At 36.2% G+C, this 21,661-nt stretch overlaps 1 protein-coding gene across 1 annotated transcript; it reads right to left on the minus strand.

The window, feature by feature from the left end:
- Positions 1–584: 584 nt before the first annotated feature.
- LOC115214116 (GTP:AMP phosphotransferase AK3, mitochondrial-like) lies at positions 585–21,392 on the minus strand. Its single transcript, XM_029783177.2, has 5 exons — positions 21,017–21,392; positions 6,982–7,101; positions 4,580–4,752; positions 3,591–3,709; positions 585–1,015 (listed from the first exon to the last, which is right to left on the minus strand). The coding sequence occupies exons 1-5, from the start codon at positions 21,159–21,161 to the stop codon at positions 901–903; spliced, it is 672 nt and encodes a 223-aa protein (XP_029639037.1). The 5' UTR covers positions 21,162–21,392; the 3' UTR covers positions 585–900.
- Positions 21,393–21,661: the final 269 nt, after the last annotated feature.

Below are 21,661 nucleotides of genomic sequence, written 5' to 3' on the forward strand. Positions count from 1 at the left end.
GATACATGCGAAAATATGTACAAACCATTTGTTAAAACAAAAATAAGATAAAGATTTTAAAAGTTTTTTCTTGTGATATGTCATTTTCTGAGTTTGGTCACATGACTTGGAACCATTTACCAGTATAAGCTAAAAAAAATCTGATCTCTAAAAATACACTTCATCTGATCTCTAAAAATACACAATTGTTTTACTTAGATTTCATAAACAAAACAGAAAAAAATGTTTACAAAATTTTGAATGTCTGGCAAGATGATTTACAAAAATTACATATATATATATATAATTTACAAGATAAGGGCAGAATAAAAATTCTAATGTCAGATACGCCGAAACAAAAAATTGTCGATAACCATTAAATTTATGCGTCTCAAAACAAACCGATAGAAATCTCTAAAAAATTCGTTATTACCGTATTGGTCCAATTTTGGGGTTAATTCACAAGAAATTTTCCCCTCTTCAGCGGCAAATACACGAGATAATTGTAAATTATATATAAATTTTACCTTTAAAGGCATTTTTTGATATGCTGGCCATTGATAAAATTTTTTTGCCGAAAAAATTTTTATCCTATATCAATTATTATATATATATATATAATTATGTATATATATTTCTCAAAGAATCGCATTGTTCCATAAAAACTATACAATGTATAATATATATATTGTTCAAACTACAATGGTTAGCAAATCTGTTTGGACCCTTAATATATACTTCAGAAAAAAAATTATAAAAAAAACAAAAATAGAATAAAATGTATACAAAATATAGTGGCACTGAAATAGAATTTGGACGAGTGTTTAAATTTTCTATAGAATAAAAAGCTTTCTACAGAATAAAATTTTTCATTCATCAATAACGTTTTTCCTTCAAAAGAAGTCTTATTTCCATAAACAATTACTTATATTCAGTTTTCTGGACTGGCTCGAGTTTAGTTGATATAAATTGTCGAACTTTCGGCCAGATTTCTGGCGTTGAGTTACCAGTGAATTCTTCCAATAATTGATTCTTTCTATAAAGAGAGAAAAGATAAGAAACAAATATGTAATTTCAAGCACTGAAATCAGGTACCGGTTCTATTTTATAAAAGAGAAGCATGAACAAAGAAAAGTAGAAAGATAAGTTGTTACTACAGACAACCGTGGAATACTCTAATGAAGCCTGTATTACTGAGTTGGCCTGGAAGGCTTCTTCATGCTGTATTTCAATACAAAGATACATCTGAATTGTTTATCTTTATTTCCTCCAAGCCCAAATACTCAAAGGCATGGCTATGCAAGAAGCTTATACCCAACCATGTTGTTTGGGATCCAGTCCCACAGCACAGCACCTTCAATGAGTGTCTTCTAATATAATATTGGGTTTACAAAAGCATCATGAATGAATTTGTTTGATAGAAACAGAAAGAGGGCTGTCCTATCTTGAATTGTGTAATGGTTTAACAATAAAGGGAATGAACATATGGCAACTTTAGTGATTACAAATTATTTGAGAGAGAGAGAGAGAGAGAGAATTATTTGGTTTTGAATAGATGATGTTTAATGGAAATATTAATGAAATGATAGAATAATTATCTGCCATTAATGAGATGAGATACAGATTAATTGAAAAAGTAACTGATAGTCTTTTCATAAATGCATAATCCACAAATACAAGGTAGTGTGTTTTAACCTTCTGTCTACCAATGGGTCCAATGGACCCATTTCAGTTTTTTACAGTTGCTTTTCCCTACTGTTTATATTCTTTGATTCTGCTGATTCCTCATGACTTATTTTTTCTTGAATGTCTTTTATTTGTCAAATGGGAAATTTTCTGTATGTTTATAAAAGCTAGAAAATTTCACTTTATACATTAATTACCGTATGGGTCTATTGGACCCTCAAATTAAATTCAGATACTACTCTGGTCATTCTAAACAGAATAAAAGCACATTATTTACATTATTTACATTTGACGGATATTTGTCCTCATCTTGTTTGTTAACACAACATTTCAGCTGATATAACCTCCAGCCTTTATCAGGTGTCTAGGGGAAATTTTGAACCTGGGTTCTTATTCCTAAGGTAATTTCAATGCTATTATTATTATTATTATTATTATTATTCAAGTCACTGCCTGGAACTGAACTCGGAATCTTGGGGTTAGTAGCCTGTGCTCTTAACCACTATGCCATATGCAGTATCAAATATTATTTTCCTAGATATTTATGGTATAAAATAGATAAAATTGCATTTAATTTATTTGCTGAATTTTAGATAAAATAGGAAAAATTATGAAAATATTCCTGTAAATTTGTGTGGTATTGCATCACCTTCAATCTGCTAGGTGATGCAATATTTCTGTGATGACACAATTCTTTCAGGAGAGTATAAATATGTGAGAGAGCAATATCTGCATTTAGTCTGCTATTAAGTTTCATGTAGTTCAGTTGTGCTTTCCAATATAGTTAGTGAAAACTTGAGTGAAGACCAAATATCGAAAAGGCTATTGGAATTAGATGAAGAATGGGAAGAAGACAGTAGTGATTCCTTCTATTGCTCTGAAGATGATGGTGAAAGTGATTGTGTGCTAGACAGTTCAGGTTCTGTGTCATCAGATGGTGAAGATACTCGAAAACAATTCTCTGCAAGCAACCCAATTATGAATGAGCAATGTGTTTCTGGAGACAGACAAGAAGTTTGGCATTTTAATCCGCTTACTTAAGCAGCAGTAAGAATTTCATCTTGCAGTATTGTGCACCAAGAATATGAACCATTCCATTTTGCTAAACGGTCTTGTGATAGCATTGAAACATATTTTACTATCTTTATGTGCCATGGACAAATGTTGGTCAGGATATTTACAAAGATAAACAGAAGGAAATTGATCACTCTGAACTAAAGAAATTTATTGAACTGATTATAAATCTAAACATGAAAATGTCACACAGTTATGGAGTGAAGAAGATGGCTCACCAATATTCAACAAAATTACAAGCCAGGGAAGATTTCAACAGATTTTACAAGTATCACAAGAAGAAAAAAGAGAAGTGGTGATAAATTGGGGCCCATAAGAGAAGTATTTGAAATGTGGAATCAGAATTTGCAAGATGGATATATTCCAAGTTGATGCATGACAATTGATGAACAATTAGTTTCATTCAGAGTTGAACTTCCAAGAGAGGCAGAAACAGGTGTATTGCTATAATAGAGGGTAATCCAGTATCAGATGATGAAAGGTTAGAGTATGACAGTGAAATAGAGAGGCAGAAATAGATGTCTTGCTATAGAGGAGGTACATGGTTACCCAGAAAGAGAGAGAGAGAGAGGAGAGAGAAAGAGAGAGCGAGAGCGACCAAGAATGAAGGCAGCAATAAGTATGCTGCTGCAGAGGAGATACGTGGCTACCCAGCTAGAGAGAAGAGCAAGAGAAAGAGAGAGGGTAATATACATGTATATATCATCAGTGGACCATATGCAGTTAAATATATGTACAATCATAGAGTGACCACAGAAGCAGGACCAATCTCAGGCAGGCTGACACCAAAAGGATCAAGGGCCTCACCAACTCTACACAATCCCTTATAATAATAATTTCTTCATCATTACCTGTAAAAATCCAAAACTGGTTGAGTTAACTCCTTATAGACATTTAGACGATGCCTTACAGTTTCTGGTTTATCATCTTCTCTTTGGACAAGAGGTTCCTGAGTGACATCATCAATTCCCTAAAAAGGAGACAAGATATCTTCAAATTTTAATTCATGGATAAAAGGAATAAAGAAATAATCTTGCACAGGGCAGAGGACACAGAATAGATGGGTACCAATGACATTTTATTTTACCTAAAGTTTAATGAGCAGGCAACAATTACAGCTCCACACCTTCATTTTGACCTTCTCAATACCATTCTCAGAATTAGAATCATTGACAGGTACAGGTGTGGCTGTGTGGTAGGAAGCTTACTTCCTAATCATATGGTTCCAGGTTCAATTTCACTGCATGTCACCATGCTGACTAAAGCCTTATGTGTGGATTTGGTAAATAGAAACTGAAAGAAGCCTCTCTGTGTGTGTGTGTGTGTCTTTGCGTCTGTGTTCGTACCCCACTGCTGCTTGACAGCTGGTGATAATTTGTTTACATCACTGTAACTTGATGGTCCAGCAAAAGACTAGACTTTAAAACAAAATGTACTGGGGTTGATTCCTTCAAATAAAAATTCTTCAAGACACTACCCCAGCATGGCCACAATCTAATGACTGAAACAAGTAGAAGATAAATAATAAAAGAATGAAAGGCGGCGAGCTGGCAGAAACGTTAGCACACCAGGCGAAATGCTTAGCGGTATTGCGTCTGTCGTTGCGTTCTGAGTTCAAATTCCGCCGAGGTCGAATTTGCCTTTCATCCTTTCGGGGTCGATAAATTAAGTACCAGTCACGCACTGGGGTCGATGTAATTGACTTAATCCATTTGTCCCCTCTATGTTTAGCCCCTTGTGGGCAATAAAGAAACAAATAAAAGAATGATAGCGATGATGATGATGGATCCAACATATAAAAACTCTTTCTAATCTATTTATAAAGATTCAAACAACTTACTTGCACTTTGGGTGGATTAAACTCAGTATGATAAACTCGACCACTTGGCATATGAATCCACCTTCCCTTAATTCGTTCTATGATGATATCAAAAGGAACATTGAGGTTGATTACAAAGTTAATCGGTTGTATTTTGTTTAGAGTGACTGCTTGATTTAGAGTTCTTGGAAAACCTGTTGGCAAAAAAGAAAATTTTTTACAGAGTGAGAATCACATTAATAACACATCAAACAATGGTGCCATGTAAAAACTACTAGTGTCACATAAAATGCACTGGTGTTGGTGCCATGTAAAAAGCACTGGTGCTGGTGCCACATAAAAAGCACTGGTGATGGTACTGTGCAAAAAAATTTGCAAGAATTTATTAAGATTTAAAGGATGAATGTTAAAACAAGATACTTTTCTTCACAATCTTGCTACAAAATAAGTGGCTGATCAAAATTTATCCAAAATTAAAGAGACAGACAGACATATATAGCGATTGCCACTTATTTACAGAAAGTCCTGTCTTCAATTTTATAAAGTGCACTCTTAAGCATGCATGTGGTTCTTTGAACCACTTTCCTTTTACAAGTTTTGTTTCATATGTGACAAACAAAGGTCTTGACTTTACTGTTGACACTAACCTGGTCTATGTGCATTCTCATATGACCTTTCACACCTGCTGCAGACCCAAATACTTTATCACAGAACTGACACAAAATACCTGAGGAAAAACCTGAGCATAATTAGCCTTTGGTCATTTGCCATCATGAAATCTCATATAACTAGCCAGTCCAGCTTTGGACAAACAGACCCAACTGCAAATATTACAAACATGTTCAGGTTGCTCTTGCACATATTGTGTGTCATCATCATCATCATTATCATCGTTTAACATCCGCTTTCCATGCTAGCATGGGTTGGACGGTTCAACTGAGGTCTGGGAAGCCTGAAGGCTGCACCAGGCCAGTCAGATCTGGTGGTGTTTCTACAGCTGGATGCCCTTCCTAACGCCAACCACTCCATGAGTGTAGTGCGTGCTTTTTATGTGCCACCGACACAGGTGCCAGACAAGGTTGGCGAACGGCCACACTCGGATGGTGTTTTTTACGTGCCACCAGCACGGAGGCCAGTTGATGCGGTGCTGGCTACGGTCACGTTCGGATGGTTCTCTTATGTGCCACCAGCATTGGTACCACAAACTACAAATTCCATTGATGTTGATCGATTTGTGTGTGTATATATATATATATATATATGTCCTGCTGCTGAAAGAGGGTGTTAGTGATGCACAGGTGATACTTGGAGCAGAAGGTAAGTAGTCTACTGTGTTCTACAGTGTTACAGTGCTATAACATCACTTGTCAAGGGTATCTCTACAGATATACTATAGAAATTATAGTCAGCACTGACTATGTTACAATGCTTCATATCCATTATCCATTTTTCATCTTCAATCACATTCTTGTTTACATTTCGTGTCTCAGATACCAAATGCCATAATAAAACCAATGCTGGCAATAATTTCTATAGAAAATCTGTAGAAATAACATTAACAAGTGATGCAATGGCACTGCTAACATAGGTAGAGCTGTATCAACTTATAAAAACGTTTAACATACTCTGTAGTGTATTATGGTTGCATTACAATACTGTGTCCCTACAGGTCTTTAATATTTATCTACCAGCTTCCAGAAATGTGGTTAAAATGTAAAATTGGTATATCCAATAATGTTACACCATTATATTTAGTGGCTATTCAAACAAAGTGCTTGTGGATGATTAATGGGTTGGATGGATGCTGATGAAGGAGCAAAAACTCTCAAAATATGGCATATTCATCCATTAGGCGCAGGAGTGGCTGTGTGGTAAGTAGCTTGCTAACCAACCACATGGTTCCGGGTTCATTCCCACTGCGTGGCATCTTGGGCAAGTGTCTTCTGCTATAGCCCCGGGCCGACCAATGCCTTGTGAGTGGATTTGGTAGACGGAAACTGAAAGAAGCCTGTCGTATATATGTATATATACATACATGTGTGTGTGTTTGTGTGTCTGTGTTTGTCCCCCTAGCATTGCTTGACAACTGATGCTGGTGTGTTTATGTCCACGTTACTTAGCGGTTCGGCAAAAGAGGCCGATAGAATAAGTACTGGGCTTACAAAAAGAATAAGTCCCGGGGTCGAGTTGCTTGATTAAAGGCGGTGCTCCAGCATGGCCGCAGTCAAATGACTGAAACAAATAAAAGAGTAAAAGAGTACTCATTTTTCATCTTCCATCTCATTGTTTGTTTACATCTGGTGTCTCAGATATGAAACACCATAACAAAATCACTACAGGCTATAATTAACTATTAACTGAATAATGTACTTTAACTGAATAATGTACTTTAACTGAATAAAAGATGCAAAAGCTGAACTTACCATCCAAGAGCCACGTATCATCTTTATGGGCTTGTATAGTTTCAAGAATCAACTGAAGCACCAAGTTATCAGGTACCAACTGACCTTTGTCAATGTATTTCTTTGCAGAGACTCCAATATCTGAGGGATAAAGAAACTGAGCCATTAGTAAGATTTTAATAATCCTCATCCTCCTCTTCATCATCATCATTATCAACATCGTTATAACCATCACCAACACTGCCACTGCCACCACCACCGCCATCATAATTAATGTCAAAATTACTGTAATCTCTGGTATTAAATATTACTGTATAACTGTATCAACCAGAATATTGGGTGTTGTTATACATTGCTAGTCACAATGCACTTCCCTGCATTGTTGTACAGATGATATCAGAAAGATCCCAGGCTAGTTCTGTAGTGCACCAACAGGTGGCAGCATACACAGAGGTTTCGTACATACTGAGAAGTAGCAGTGACCTTAATGAGGCAGTGTGCCAAGTGACATGTGTGATCACGTGTATGCTGTAGTTTGCAATTTTGTCATGGACAGAAAGCTGGAACAAAGATCCAATCTGAAATTTTGTGTTAAACTTGGAAAGTCTACTACAGAGACATTGAGCATGCTTTGGCAAGCTTATGGTAATGAGGCAATGGATCGTACACAATGTTTCAAGTGGCGCAGGTACTTCAGAAATGGAAGAACATCCCTGGAAGACGATGAGTAATTCCAAAGACCTGCCATGAGCGTCACCCACAGAAATGTGGAGAAAATTCATCAGCTTGTGCATGAGGCTCATTGGAGGACAATCAATGACATCGTTGATGTTGTTGATCTGTTAAATGGGTCTATGCAGGCAATCCTAACGTCTGAATTGAACATGCAGTGTGTTTCTGCCAAGTCTGTCCTACTGACCACTGAGCAGAAAGAACATTGCACTAAGTCTGTCAAGATCTCCATCAGTGTGCCACTGATGATCCATCTTTCATATCGAAGATCATCACTGGTGACAAGTTGTGTCTATGGGCACACCTCTTAGATGAAGCAGCAGTTGTCACAATGGAAGAGGCCTTCATCACCACGACCTAACAAGGCATGACAGAGCCGCAGCTCACTCAAGAGCATGCTCATCATAATTTTTGACATTTGCAGTATTGAGCATAGACAATTCATTTCCCAGGGTCAGACCATTAATTGAGAGTTCTACTGTGACATTTTGAAGCATTTGAGGGTGGGAATTCAGCAAAAGCAACCTAATCTGTGGAATGCAGTGAACTAGATTCTTCACAGTGACAATACACCCTGTCTCTGAGTGCTCCTCATTCATGAATTTCTTATCAAAAACATGGTACTACTTCTGCACCAGCCCTGTTTACCAGATTTAGCACCCGTGGGCTTCCATCTTTTCCACAAGGGGAAAATGCAGCTCAAAGGTCGCTGTTTTAGCACCGTTATTGAGATCCAGAGTCCTCAACTTGCTTACAGGAAATGACTTTCGGGCCAGATTCCAAAACTAACAGGAATGCTGGGATTGTTGTATTGATGCACAAGGTGACTATTTTGATGTTTAAACTTAGGTAAATAGGTTACTTTTAATTAAACATAATTAGTCTGGGAACTCTTTGATACTACTGTAGCTTTTAAATGTTGCCACCCTAACATTCCTGTTGAGCAGAGTACCAGCCCACTGTGAAGTTACTCATTATAAAGCTGAGTGGACTGGAGCAATGTGAAATAAAGTGTCTTGTTCAAGTACACATCGCACTGCCCAATCCAGGAAACAAAACCACAGTCTTGCAATCATGAGTACAACACTCTAACCACTAGGCCATGTGCCATCATGCTATTAAATATACACATTATAAATGTGTACACACACTGGTATTTTAATCCAATGCTGTTTCAAACACATATATTAATTTAATTCTAACCCAGCTAGCTTTTGCATAAAGCAGTTAGATGATTTGTTTACTAATTGCTATAAAAGAACGAGCACTTTTTGGCTTTGTTCAGAAAAACCAAGGCATGGGTCACTGAAGAAACCAAGTCAGGTCGAAACTAAGTCTGACCATAAAATGTCACCTTAAATAGTTTTCATTCAACCCATGCCAGCATGGAAAAAGACATTAAATGAACACACACACACACACACATTCTTCATTTCAGCACAACTTCTGTGGACTTAATCCATTCCTATTCTTATGATTAGTTATGTATTGTATACTTTTACAGTGCATTATTGACACTACAACAAAATCCTTCCCAATTAAGCGCTAGTTCTCTCATTGGTTGAAGCCATAGCGTTACTTCGTTCCAACTTCCTCATAGTGTGTTTTTCTTGCCAAAGATACTGGGGTGGTTCACCATTGCATTCCCCAACTGGATGGCCGCTGGCCCACAAGGAGCTCATCCACCCTTTGACAGATTTTGTTTTAAGTCCTCTTGGGTGTCCAAGACACCCTAGTTACAAGAGCAGCAGGCTACTCAAATGGGGAAGCTAGTTTCGTAGCCAACCATCCAACTATGGAAAAGATAGTACTGGTTCACATGGTGCCAACAGCAGGTCTCATCAGCCTGTGATGAGATCCCTGACCTGACAGCGATTCTTATGATTACACTACCATAAAAGCCAATATTGTTGTTTATGTAACGTCTTGTCACTAGTGATTAAAAAACATATGTAGCAGACTAAAATAAGTCCAGAGCTCCACAGATCAACAAAAGCTTTAAACACATTGCTACGGTATGGGGCTGAAACCAGTAATAGAGATACCCACATTATCATCATCATCATCATCATTTAATGTCCGTTTTCCATGCTGGCATGGGTTAGACAGCTTGACTGAAGCTGGTAAGCTGCACCATGCTTCAGTTGTCTGTTTTAGCTTGGTCTCTACAGCTGGATGCCCTTCTTAATACCAACCACTTTACAGAGTGTACTGGGTGTCTCTTAGTGGAGGTGCATGGCTTAGTGGTTAGGGTGTTGGACTTATGATCATAAGATTGTGGTTTTGATTCCTGAACCAGGCAATGCATTGTGTTCTTGAGCAAAACAGTTCATTTCCCGTTGCTCCAGTCCACTCAGCTGGCAAAAATGGACCAGTGTCCCATCTGGGTAGGGAATTTATACACCATGGAAACCAGTAAACTAGCCTTGAGTCTTTTTAAGTGTCACTGGCCAGTATCAGTGGCATGTAAAAGGCACCCATGCCAGTTGACACATAAAATACATCCGTGTCACATATACATAATCATTATCATCAACAGCTTTGGTTTAATGTCTATTTTCCCATAATCACATGCATCAGACAGAATTCATTGAAGCAGATTTTCAAAGGCTGGATGTTGTTCCTGTCACCAACTTGCACCTTTTTTTCCAAGTAAGGTAATATTTGCTCAAGACCAGACATGTTTGCACATAAGATTGGAAATGACGGACATAGCTTGTATAACAGTGACGCTCATTTACAACTATTACTTGAGGTCAAGACAAGGAGACAGTAACACACACACAGATAGACAGATAGATGTAGATACACGAAAGGCTTCTTTCAGTTTCCATCTGCCAAATCCACTCGGAAGGTTTTAATAGAAGACATTTGCCCAAAGTGCCACACAGCATGAGTGAACCTGGAATCACATCATTGGAAAGTGAGTTTCTTAACCACACAGTCACACCTGTGCCTATAATCCATACCCACAGTAAACACACACACACACATACACACACATGCACATACACACGCACATGCACACACACAAATGTCTGTACACACATATGCATAATATACTCATGTGTGTCTTCTTGTATTTGTACATCCATATCATTTAATAGTACTAACATACATTTGCAAAATTATATACTCATTTACAAGCTGACACCTCACTTTTCCTATTCTAAAACGTCCTAACCAGCCAACCATGAAAGGACATCAAACATAATGTATGTGTCACTTGTTTATCAAGTAACTTAAGAGCAGGTGTTTGGCGAAAATTGTTCTCATTGTTTGAGGGAAAGGAAAGATATTTAAGAATGTGTAAGCATGAGTATGTGCATGCATATATACATACATACACACATGGTAATAAAAATGCATACACCTTATAAAGAAAATTAGTTATCATGTGACAGTGTGACCTATTTCTAGATTTTCTAGTCAGTTGTGTATATCAATACAATTGTGTATATCCATATTCCCATTGAGGATAAAAAAATTTATGAGCATCACACAATCATATTTTCTTTTGCTTAAAACTTCAAGGCTGAGAAAAAATATTAGCAAATTAAAGTTACCATGAATTTGAAAAAAAAATGTCAATGTGGTTAGCCTAAAATATATATAAAATGCTGGTTCAAATGCATTATATAAAAAATATTTAACTTTGACCTTTAATACTCCTTCTTTAAATCCAGCCTAGATTATTGTTATTTTTCACCTTTCTGACCTCCAGTCTCATAAAAATAAAGACACAAGGAAAATACTGCGGTCAATTATTAAACTGACTAAAAGATCTTTTCCAATTAAATCTACCTTGTTACTACCATCTTTATCTCTTTTACCTGTTATTTTCACCCACTCTTACGGAATGTTGGGTTGCTATGTATGTCCATTTGTGCTCAATGCTCCTGTCTCTCTATCATATTTCAGCCTCTCAACACCTGGCATAAACTCACTTCTGTCTCTACTACACCATGCCACCCACTTAGCTGAGGTGGGTGGGGCTTATCTTGCAAGTTACTTGGCAAACCCACAAACACACTAGTGTCAGTGGCATGAAGAAAAGCAGCCAGTACACTTTATAAAGTTGTTGGCATTAGGAAGGGCAGCCTATCATAGAAACCATGCCAAAGCAGATATTGGAGCTCAATGGAACCCTTCAGTGTGTTGGACCCTGTCAAACTGTCTAATCCTTGCCAACATGCAAGACAGACATTATATTATGTTACATGACAGATAGCTAGATATCGTCCTTTATTAGCCACACAAGGTCGAACACAGAGGAGACAAAATACAATGTATAGCTTTACTTTTTGAAAGATAAAAAAAAAAGAAGAAAACAGAGAAAAAGGAGGGAAAAATTCCGATCAAAAGGATCATGTAAAAAAGAAGATAGATAAATAGATAGATAGATATGTTTCTTCATTAGCCACACAGGGCTGCACACAGACGGGACAGATTACAAGGTAGAGCTTTTCTTTTTTTGGAGAAAAAAAAGGGATCGTAAAAGGGAAAGAAGAAAGAAAAAAGAAAAAAGGAAAAGAAACAAAAGAAAAGAAAAAAGAAAAAAGGAAAAATGGGGAAAAGAAAAAAAGATAGATAGATAGATAGATAGATAGTAGATAGATAGATAGATAGATAGATAGATAGATAGATAGATAGATAGTAAGATAGATAGATAGATAGATAGATAGATAGATAGATAGATAGATAGATAGATAGATAGATACACAGATAGTCAGAGAGAGAGAGAGTCTATCCTACATGTGGTGTGTGACATGTAGAAAATCATGTTGCTGGGTGTTTGCTATCTCCTTAGTGTTTTGAATCAATGATTCTTCATCAGACTTTCTTAATCCATATTTTTCCTTCATTCTTTCTTGATGATGGCTATTGCCAATGCTAGTTAAAGATCCTGTCAGCATTAGATGTATTTCCTTGCGTCTAGCTCATTATGAGATAAGCTATAACATCAAAACACACACAAACATACACGTGTGTGTGTGTGCGTCTGTATTATAATTTCCAATACCAGTCTATGTCAAAAATCTCAGCAGTTAATTCATTCTTGATTTGATAAATGGAGTTATTTATTTATTTATTTATTTATTTGTAAACATCAGATCAAAGTGGGACACCTCCTTATATTGGATATTAGATTAATTGCTATATAGTGATATAGGATATTTACCCTGTCATGTACAAGTGAGTCACTGACCACTTATCTTACAGAGATAACTACAATACAGTTAAAGAAACAGAAAAGATTAATGGTTCAAATAAATTGAAATACCTATAAAGAGGAATTGCATTGTAATTTATAATGTAGTTGAGTAGCAAGAGACAGTTATGTGGTTCAAGTCCCATTAATGCTGGCCTATTTTTCTTTTCAGTCTTTGATTAATGCTTATAATGTAAAATGTCACTTGTGCCCATACACACACATGTGTGCATGTATGTACATGTATATAAAGAGATCAGGGTGATATGAAGGTGGGCTAAGAATTTCATAGGCTGACTGTAAAGGAGTGATGCTAGAGCAGTGAAATCTTGCATGCATGAATTTCAATTATTCTTATTAATAACTGCATTGTTTCATTCCAGGTAAACTGACATCTGATTGTTCAAAGAATATTTCAAAAGTAACTAGTAGTGACATTTTTTGAAAATAGACAAAATTTGGCAATGTGCTGTTATCAAATACCTGCAGAAAAATGGTTTAGCCCTCAACAATATTCATGTTGACATGATTGCTACATTAGGGGATGATGCTCCAGCTTTATCAACACTCTAAAAGTAGGCAGCTGAATTTAGGAGGGAAGGGAGAATCTTAAGTATGACCACTGGTTTGGATGTCCTGCAACTACCACCACCAAGGAAATCATTGATCATGTTCACCACATGGTGATGGATAACAGGTGATTGACTATAAATCAAATAGCCAATGCTGTTAGCATATCCTATAAGAGATTTGAGAATATTCTGCACAACATACTTGGCATGATGAAGGTTTCTGCTTGGTGGGTGCCATGTCTTTTGACACCTGATCAAAAGCATGCCAGGCTGGTTACATAATGGGAAAATCTGATTTTGTTTGAGGTAGATCCAGCTTATTTCCTTGAATGTTTCCTAACCCAAGATGAGCGTCACATTCATCACTTTGAGCCAGAGACAAAAAGACAATCGCAAAAGGCATTGTGGATATTGACTATCTTTAAAAGGGCCACACCATCAATGGAGAGTACCATGCAAACTTGCTAAAGCAGTTATGAAAGGCTATCAAGACCAAACACTTAGGAAAATTGACAAAAGGGGTCTTGTTTCACCAGGACAATATTCTAGTGCACGTCCTTGGTTTCAATGGCTGCTGTGCATAACTGTAGCTTTTAAGTGGTTGATCACCCTCTTTATTCTCCTGATTTAGCCCCATCTGATTATCATCTGTTCCCTAACATGATAAAACACATGGCTGGGAACCAGTATCATAGTGATGATATATAACTGCTGCTGATGTGTATTTTGACCAACAGGATGAAAGTTTCTTCACCAATGGGATCCAAGCACAGCAACACCAATGGAAGATGTGTGTGGACTGCAAAGGGGACTATGTTGAAAAATAAACCTCATTTGGTCACATTCCATGAGAGTATCTTTGTTAGCCTATGAACTTTTTAGCTAACCCCTCATATGTTGGAAGTTTATAACAGGAAAAGGAGGAAGACATAGAGGAGAAGGAGGAATGCCCATGACTTCTGAAGATTTATACATTTGATATTCAGTTTTAACATCTACAATTTGATGCTGGCAAATAAAACACCGGTTGGAATGACCTCTATAGAGTACATTTTTGAGGAATTTAAGAAAAAATCGCTATATATATAAACGGCAAAATGTCTGTGTGTGTGTGTGTGTGTGTGCGTGTCCTTTATACAAATCCACAATTTTTCAGTTAGAAGGCTCGCACTTTCTATGGTCATTCAAAACCGTCCAAGAGTGGTCGTGCACGTCTTTACATTTCCCCAGTCACCCCGCAAAGCCATTAAAAAATCAATAGAAGTGACTTTTTTGTGAATTTTTTATCCAAAACCCAATCAAAATGCCCGAAACTTGATACGCCAATTGAATACCAGCTAGCTGTATGTGATTGGTTGGAGATTTGGACAGTACTCGCATGTATGTGCGCACGCACACAGCTGTATATGCATGCACTAGCACTATGACCCGGCAACACCGGGTCATAGTGCTAGTGTTAGATAAAAGATCTAGCAGGTAAGATACAGAAGAGGTGATGAGAGAAAGGTGAGAGAAGTGTATGAGATAGCTTCATAATTCAGAAGTGTACAGCCACAGAGAAGAAACTAGCTTTGACAGTTAGTTATTTGATGACCTTGTTTTGGATATGGTCCAGGATCTTTGTGCATGTGTGCAGTAGTAGCACTATCTCATGGATCTAAACAGTACTCTCATGCAGGTGAGGATTATCGACTGATCAAATATCAAGGTATCGTCTGTAACAGTGCTCTGAAAGATCATATAAAATTATGAGTCTCCAACATTTGCAATGATTCTGAATGTTTTCCCTTTGCGTTGCTTGTGTATAGAGAGAAGAGTGGCCCAACGATAATTCTTTAGTATGTATAGTGATTGTATATTAGTATTGTCAAGAAAAAATACTAGGTTTTCATGTCCATTGAATGATGACTGTAAGCTCTCCTGCCAACTAAATTGCTACTGCCAGTTCTGGTCCCTTGTTAAAAGGATCTATAGCAACTTTGTGGAATACTCTTATCTGCCACTCTTCAATTAAGATGGATATGTCGACAACACTTTCATGAACACAGTTTTCATATTTCCCTCTAGCTTCATAATATATGTGCTTGACAAAACCCTTGCAAAACTTATATCAGAATTAGAGACAGTCAAAACACTTCAGATTAAAAAGAACTGTTTGCTTGAAATCCAGATGAAGAATGTGAGAGGTAGGAAAAGAAGATGTTACATACACTCTAATGTCACGTTTGAAAGAAATATTTGAATGTAAAGAGCAGCCTTGGCAGCAGAGACAGGCTATAGATAAGGGGAATGAGGAATTGATTGCTGATATTTGGAGGTCATTGCTTTTTTATCTGTAGTAGTAAATCAAAATTACTTTTAAATCCCATAAGATATCTACAAAAACTGTTGGAGTCTCAAGTTTCAAAGATCATTAACAATGACAATGCAAGAATAAAAGGAATCAGTACGAAAAGATTTGTTTCTGTCCTTAATTATACTTTACTCATTTACAGAGTGAATGTTCTTTGTCATTTAACTGACACAATGCCATTATTAAATGAATGGTTAGAATGGTAACAGGAATTTCAAAAGCTAGAGAAAATTGCAGAGAAAAACAGAGAAAAACCAAGTAGTGTCAGGATATATTGATTTCTTTTTATTGTCACTAAGTCTCTCTTATCTTCTGCTTCAATCAATATTGGTAAAATAACATTGAGTTTGTCTATATGTGTGCTAATATCTATGTGCATGCATGTCACGCTTTGACCTTCAACAATAATTGGAGATGAAATTCACCACACATTAAATGTAGAGGGGAGGGGCATTTAATAAATTAAATGATTCACTTTGATTATTCCTTTCCTAAAATAATATATCTATTTTATTTATCTTGTAGTTTGGTGTGTGTGTGTGTGTGTGTGCGTGTCCTTTATACAAATCCACAATTTTTCAGTTAGAGGGCTCGCACTTTCTATGGTCATTCAAAACCGTCCAAGAGTGGTCGTGCACGTCTTTACATTTCCCCAGTCACCCCGCAAAGCCATTAAAAAATCAATAGAAGTGACTTTTTTGTGAATTTTTTATCCAAAACCCAATCAAAATGCCCGAAACTTGATACGCCAATTGAATACCAGCTAGCTGTATGTGATTGGTTGGAGATTTGGACAGTACTCGCATGTATGTGCGCACGCACACAGCTGTATATGCATGCACTAGCACTATGACCCGGCAACACCGGGTCATAGTGCTAGTGTTAGATAAAAGATCTAGCAGGTAAGATACAGAAGAGGTGATGAGAGAAAGGTGAGAGAAGTGTATGAGATAGCTTCATAATTCAGTAGTGTACAGCCACAGAGAAGAAACTAGCTTTGACAGTTAGTTATTTGATGACCTTGTTTTGGATATGGTCCAGGATCTTTGTGCATGTGTGCAGTAGTAGCACTATCTCATGGATCTAAACAGTACTCTCATGCAGGTGAGGATTATCGACTGATCAAATATCAAGGTATCGTCTGTAACAGTGCTCTGAAAGATCATATAAAATTATGAGTCTCCAACATTTGCAATGATTCTGAATGTTTTCCCTTTGCGTTGCTTGTGTATAGAGAGAAGAGTGGCCCAACGATAATTCTTTAGTATGTATAGTGATTGTATATTAGTATTGTCAAGAAAAAATACTAGGTTTTCATGTCCATTGAATGATGACTGTAAGCTCTCCTGCCAACTAAATTGCTACTGCCAGTTCTGGTCCCTTGTTAAAAGGATCTATAGCAACTTTGTGGAATACTCTTATCTGCCACTCTTCAATTAAGATGGATATGTCGACAACACTTTCATGAACACAGTTTTCATATTTCCCTCTAGCTTCATAATATATGTGCTTGACAAAACCCTTGCAAAACTTATATCAGAATTAGAGACAGTCAAAACACTTCAGATTAAAAAGAACTGTTTGCTTGAAATCCAGATGAAGAATGTGAGAGGTAGGAAAAGAAGATGTTACATACACTCTAATGTCACGTTTGAAAGAAATATTTGAATGTAAAGAGCAGCCTTGGCAGCAGAGACAGGCTATAGATAAGGGGAATGAGGAATTGATTGCTGATATTTGGAGGTCATTGCTTTTTTATCTGTAGTAGTAAATCAAAATTACTTTTAAATCCCATAAGATATCTACAAAAACTGTTGGAGTCTCAAGTTTCAAAGATCATTAACAATGACAATGCAAGAATAAAAGGAATCAGTACGAAAAGATTTGTTTCTGTCCTTAATTATACTTTACTCATTTACAGAGTGAATGTTCTTTGTCATTTAACTGACACAATGCCATTATTAAATGAATGGTTAGAATGGTAACAGGAATTTCAAAAGCTAGAGAAAATTGCAGAGAAAAACAGAGAAAAACCAAGTAGTGTCAGGATATATTGATTTCTTTTTATTGTCACTAAGTCTCTCTTATCTTCTGCTTCAATCAATATTGGTAAAATAACATTGAGTTTGTCTATATGTGTGCTAATATCTATGTGCATGCATGTCACGCTTTGACCTTCAACAATAATTGGAGATGAAATTCACCACACATTAAATGTAGAGGGGAGGGGCATTTAATAAATTAAATGATTCACTTTGATTATTCCTTTCCTAAAATAATATATCTATTTTATTTATCTTGTAGTTTGGTGTGTGTGTGTGTGTGTGTGTAACTATGCATATGGGGGTGGGGTATTTGGAGGGAGGTTTTGGATTTACAAGAAAAGTTATGATAAACATTTCTATTCATTACCTAAAAACTATATGACAAATGCTTTCGATTCATTTGCCTTTCCTAAATTCATATACAATTCATAATTACAAGACATTCAATCAAGAAAGAAAAACCAGTCCTTGTTTTAGTCTAATGTTTTGTTTTGTTTTTTTTTCTTACTGAAGATAATTTATTTTTGAAGAATGCTACATTTACCTTGCAGAAAACCATTTTTTTTTCTTTTTTACTTTTTTTACTTCTTATTTTGTTGCATCACAAAAATATGATAGAAAATTTTCCTTTAACTAACAATGCACCACTAACTAATATAATTATCCATTATAATTTCTTTTTTTATCCATAATGATAAAATATGCTTATTCAGACAACTTCTTATCATTATAGATAAAGGGAAAAAAAACAACAAAAGCAATACATAAATAATATTTTAAAAATGGAGCCAGAAAGAAGAAAAATGTGGAGAAGGAAAATAATGAAAGCAGTTGCTGCTAGCTATTAAAAAATAATAATAATAAAACATTGTGTACAGTGCTCAGGTGCACTACAACTCATCTAAAGTGTATGTATAATCAGGTGTAGTTTCGGTGGATTTCGGAAAGCATGAGGGCCTTAAAGGATGCAGTGTCATGGCAGTCAACAACTGACGCAGGCAGTTTGTTCCATGCTTCAGCAACTCTGAGCATGAAAAAATGTTTCCGAAAGTCATGGGAGCTGTGCTGTTTTCTGACTTTGTAGGCATGTCCACGGGTGTTGGACACATGGAGATCAAAAAGGTGTTAATGCAGACATCGTTCCAAGGAATACTCAGAGTGGAATCAACACTACGTGTCAATGATTAGAGTACACTGCTGAAGGCATTACTGAGTGAAACACTGCAAGTAATGTATATGAAATGCCACAACCTCAAAGAAATGTGGAAATGTATGTTTGCTGACATAACAGCAAGATGGTCTCCCATTGCCCCGTATCCTTTCATGATGATGTGGAGGATAGGCATATGACACAGTAAGGGATCAGTGACAGGTGCAGGAGTGAGGACATCAGCTTAAAATCAAGACTTAGCTAGAACAATATTTTCTTTTATTTTCTTTTTTTCATAAAATATTTTAGTCAGATGAAGGGGCAGGACCCACAAGCTCTGTAGACCTCTCCAGCCTTTTGTATTAAGTTATAATTTTTTGCGTGTTGATTAAAAACTCCACCTAGCTTTACCTTTGCCTTTCATTTTTTTTCCAAGAAGAAGGAATAAGCAGAAAACTGATATAATCCATGTCTCAAAACCAAATTCTACAAGACAACTGACTAAAGATCCACACAGGGAATTAATAGTGAGACAGCAGTGAATTGAATGCTGTTTTCTTAGGATGAGAAGGAGCCATCTGACTGTGACTGAGCAACCTGTCAACAAACAGGAATGTGGAGTCCCTTCAGATCCAGAGGTGGGGGACTATGTTCGTGTTGCTAGGAAGGAAAAATATGCACTTTTCTGTTGGACTGATTGATAAAATGAATGGTGATAAGGAGTTAACCAACAAAATTTTGAAATGTGTTGCGAGTAAATATTTTGTGCATCCCAAATTCACAATGCCACATGAAACTGAAAAAAATGCACACATGAATGTGAAGACATTGTATTTATTGTTTACCCCTTATAACAATTGGAGAACAGGGTGTAGTCTTCAGGAACTTGTAATTTACATTTATCTGTCGGCCTGTAACCTAGAGTAAATACAATGACGTTGTGAACCAATAAATCTTATTTAGGGGGGGGGGGACTAAAGGGACAATCATGCTTGCTGATAAAATGCATAACTGGAATTGAAATGCCAACGTAATGTTTGAATTGTCTCATAATTGCTGGCGTTCCAACATGCCCATTCCTGCCTACTCGCAATGACACGAGTAGGGGATGTCTGAACTCGGGTCACGTCACGGAAAGTACTTTTTTTTTAGGGGGTGGGGTGGAATCTCTCTCTCTCTCTCTCTGTGTTTGTTGATTTTGTTGCAGATAGGAGTATATTTATAGAATAGATAATGTAGTAGATTTATATAACCATATGTTGAAAAATAAGCGCTTTGTTTTTGTTTTGTTTTTACGAAATATGTCCCAATTAACACCCACGCAATCTTCACCTATGTTAGTAAAATTGTATACGTGTTTGAATATTTAAATAAAATAACTAAACAGTGTTAAATAATAATAATGATAATACTACTACTACTACTACTACTACTACTACTACTAATAATAATAATAATAATAATAATAATAATAATAATAATAATAATAATAATAATAATAAATACTTTACGAATTATCAGATTATCATGCGATCATAATCGAAGTATAGGACTCGTAGTATATTACAAAAAAGAAAAAAACGAAAACTTATGACAAGTTGTAAATTATTATTATTATCCTTACGCAATGTTTTTAGGTAGTTTTGCTAAGTTTATAAACCGGCTGGAAAAAGGTGGAAATAAAATCAACTTCGGATACCAGGTTGCTAAAGAAATTTTCCTCCCTAAAAAAATTTATGCATCAAGAGAAATTATATAATTGTAACAAAAATCGAGAAATACGTTGGGGAAATAATATATACACACGTTGCTATTGACGAAGAGAAAAATAGACTTTTAACAATATTCAGAAAGGAGAAACAGAAAAAAATAGTTTCATACTAGCGCAACATGTGAGTATCAAAATTAAGAAGTGAAGGGAACATGACAGAGGAAATAATAAATGGGGTAAAGTAGCATTCAAAAACTGGGGCCTTAAGGGCTTTCACCAACCTGTTCCTTTTAAAATCTGAGACCTTAATAAATCTCCGCTGGCTAAGTGCTTCATTGAAAAATCTTTCAGGATTCGTTCTGAAATTGTCCCTTTTCCTGATCCAGGAGCTCCCAAAATAATTGCTTTCACCACTTTTTTAATCATCGTTGTTGAGTTTATACTGTTACTATACGGAACGTCAGAACTTGATTAAAGCAGTCAATCTATCGACTGCTATTTTACCTAGTGAGGAAAATGTTTTAAGACTAACCAGTAGAATGATAAATAACCCCTCTCTTAGATTTTCATTGTATCAGATAAAACAACTGATGTCTCATAAGAGTCAAACTTTTGTTTGACTGTCAAGATAAAATGAAAACTGATATGGTCATTAAGCGAGCGAAAGACACATAAACAATTTAATTGTTTCGGTAATATAACGAGTCGGGACATAATTGTTAGTTACACCGTACAAATGCAATTAACGTAACCTCATAAATAAAGCAGAGTAGAGAAGAACGTGGTTAAGAATTCCCATAATTTTTATTCAACCATGCCAGGAATAATTTCCTGGTATATTTAATTAACTGAAAAGATCATTTTATTTACGATCTTTGATAATTATTTGTAGAAAATTTAACTGCTGAGAGATTGATGGTTTAACA

The sequence above is a fragment of the Octopus sinensis genome, linkage group LG7 (genome assembly GCF_006345805.1).
Source record: "Octopus sinensis linkage group LG7, ASM634580v1, whole genome shotgun sequence".
In the NCBI taxonomy this organism is placed as follows: domain Eukaryota; kingdom Metazoa; phylum Mollusca; class Cephalopoda; order Octopoda; family Octopodidae; genus Octopus; species Octopus sinensis.

What these genes read in the sequence shown, in the direction of transcription:
- LOC115214116 (XM_029783177.2), bottom strand. Translation starts at nt 21,161, where the DNA reads ATGATTAAAAAAGTGGTGAAAGCAATTATTTTGGGAGCTCCTGGATCA. An exon ending in TCAGATTTTAAAAGGAACAG is followed by an intron (nt 7,102 to 21,016) that starts GTTGGTGAAAGC and finishes TTTATCCCTCAG; the next exon opens with ATATTGGAGTCTCTGCAAAG. An exon ending in TGATACGTGGCTCTTGGATG is followed by an intron (nt 4,753 to 6,981) that starts GTAAGTTCAGCT and finishes TTTTGCCAACAG; the next exon opens with GTTTTCCAAGAACTCTAAAT.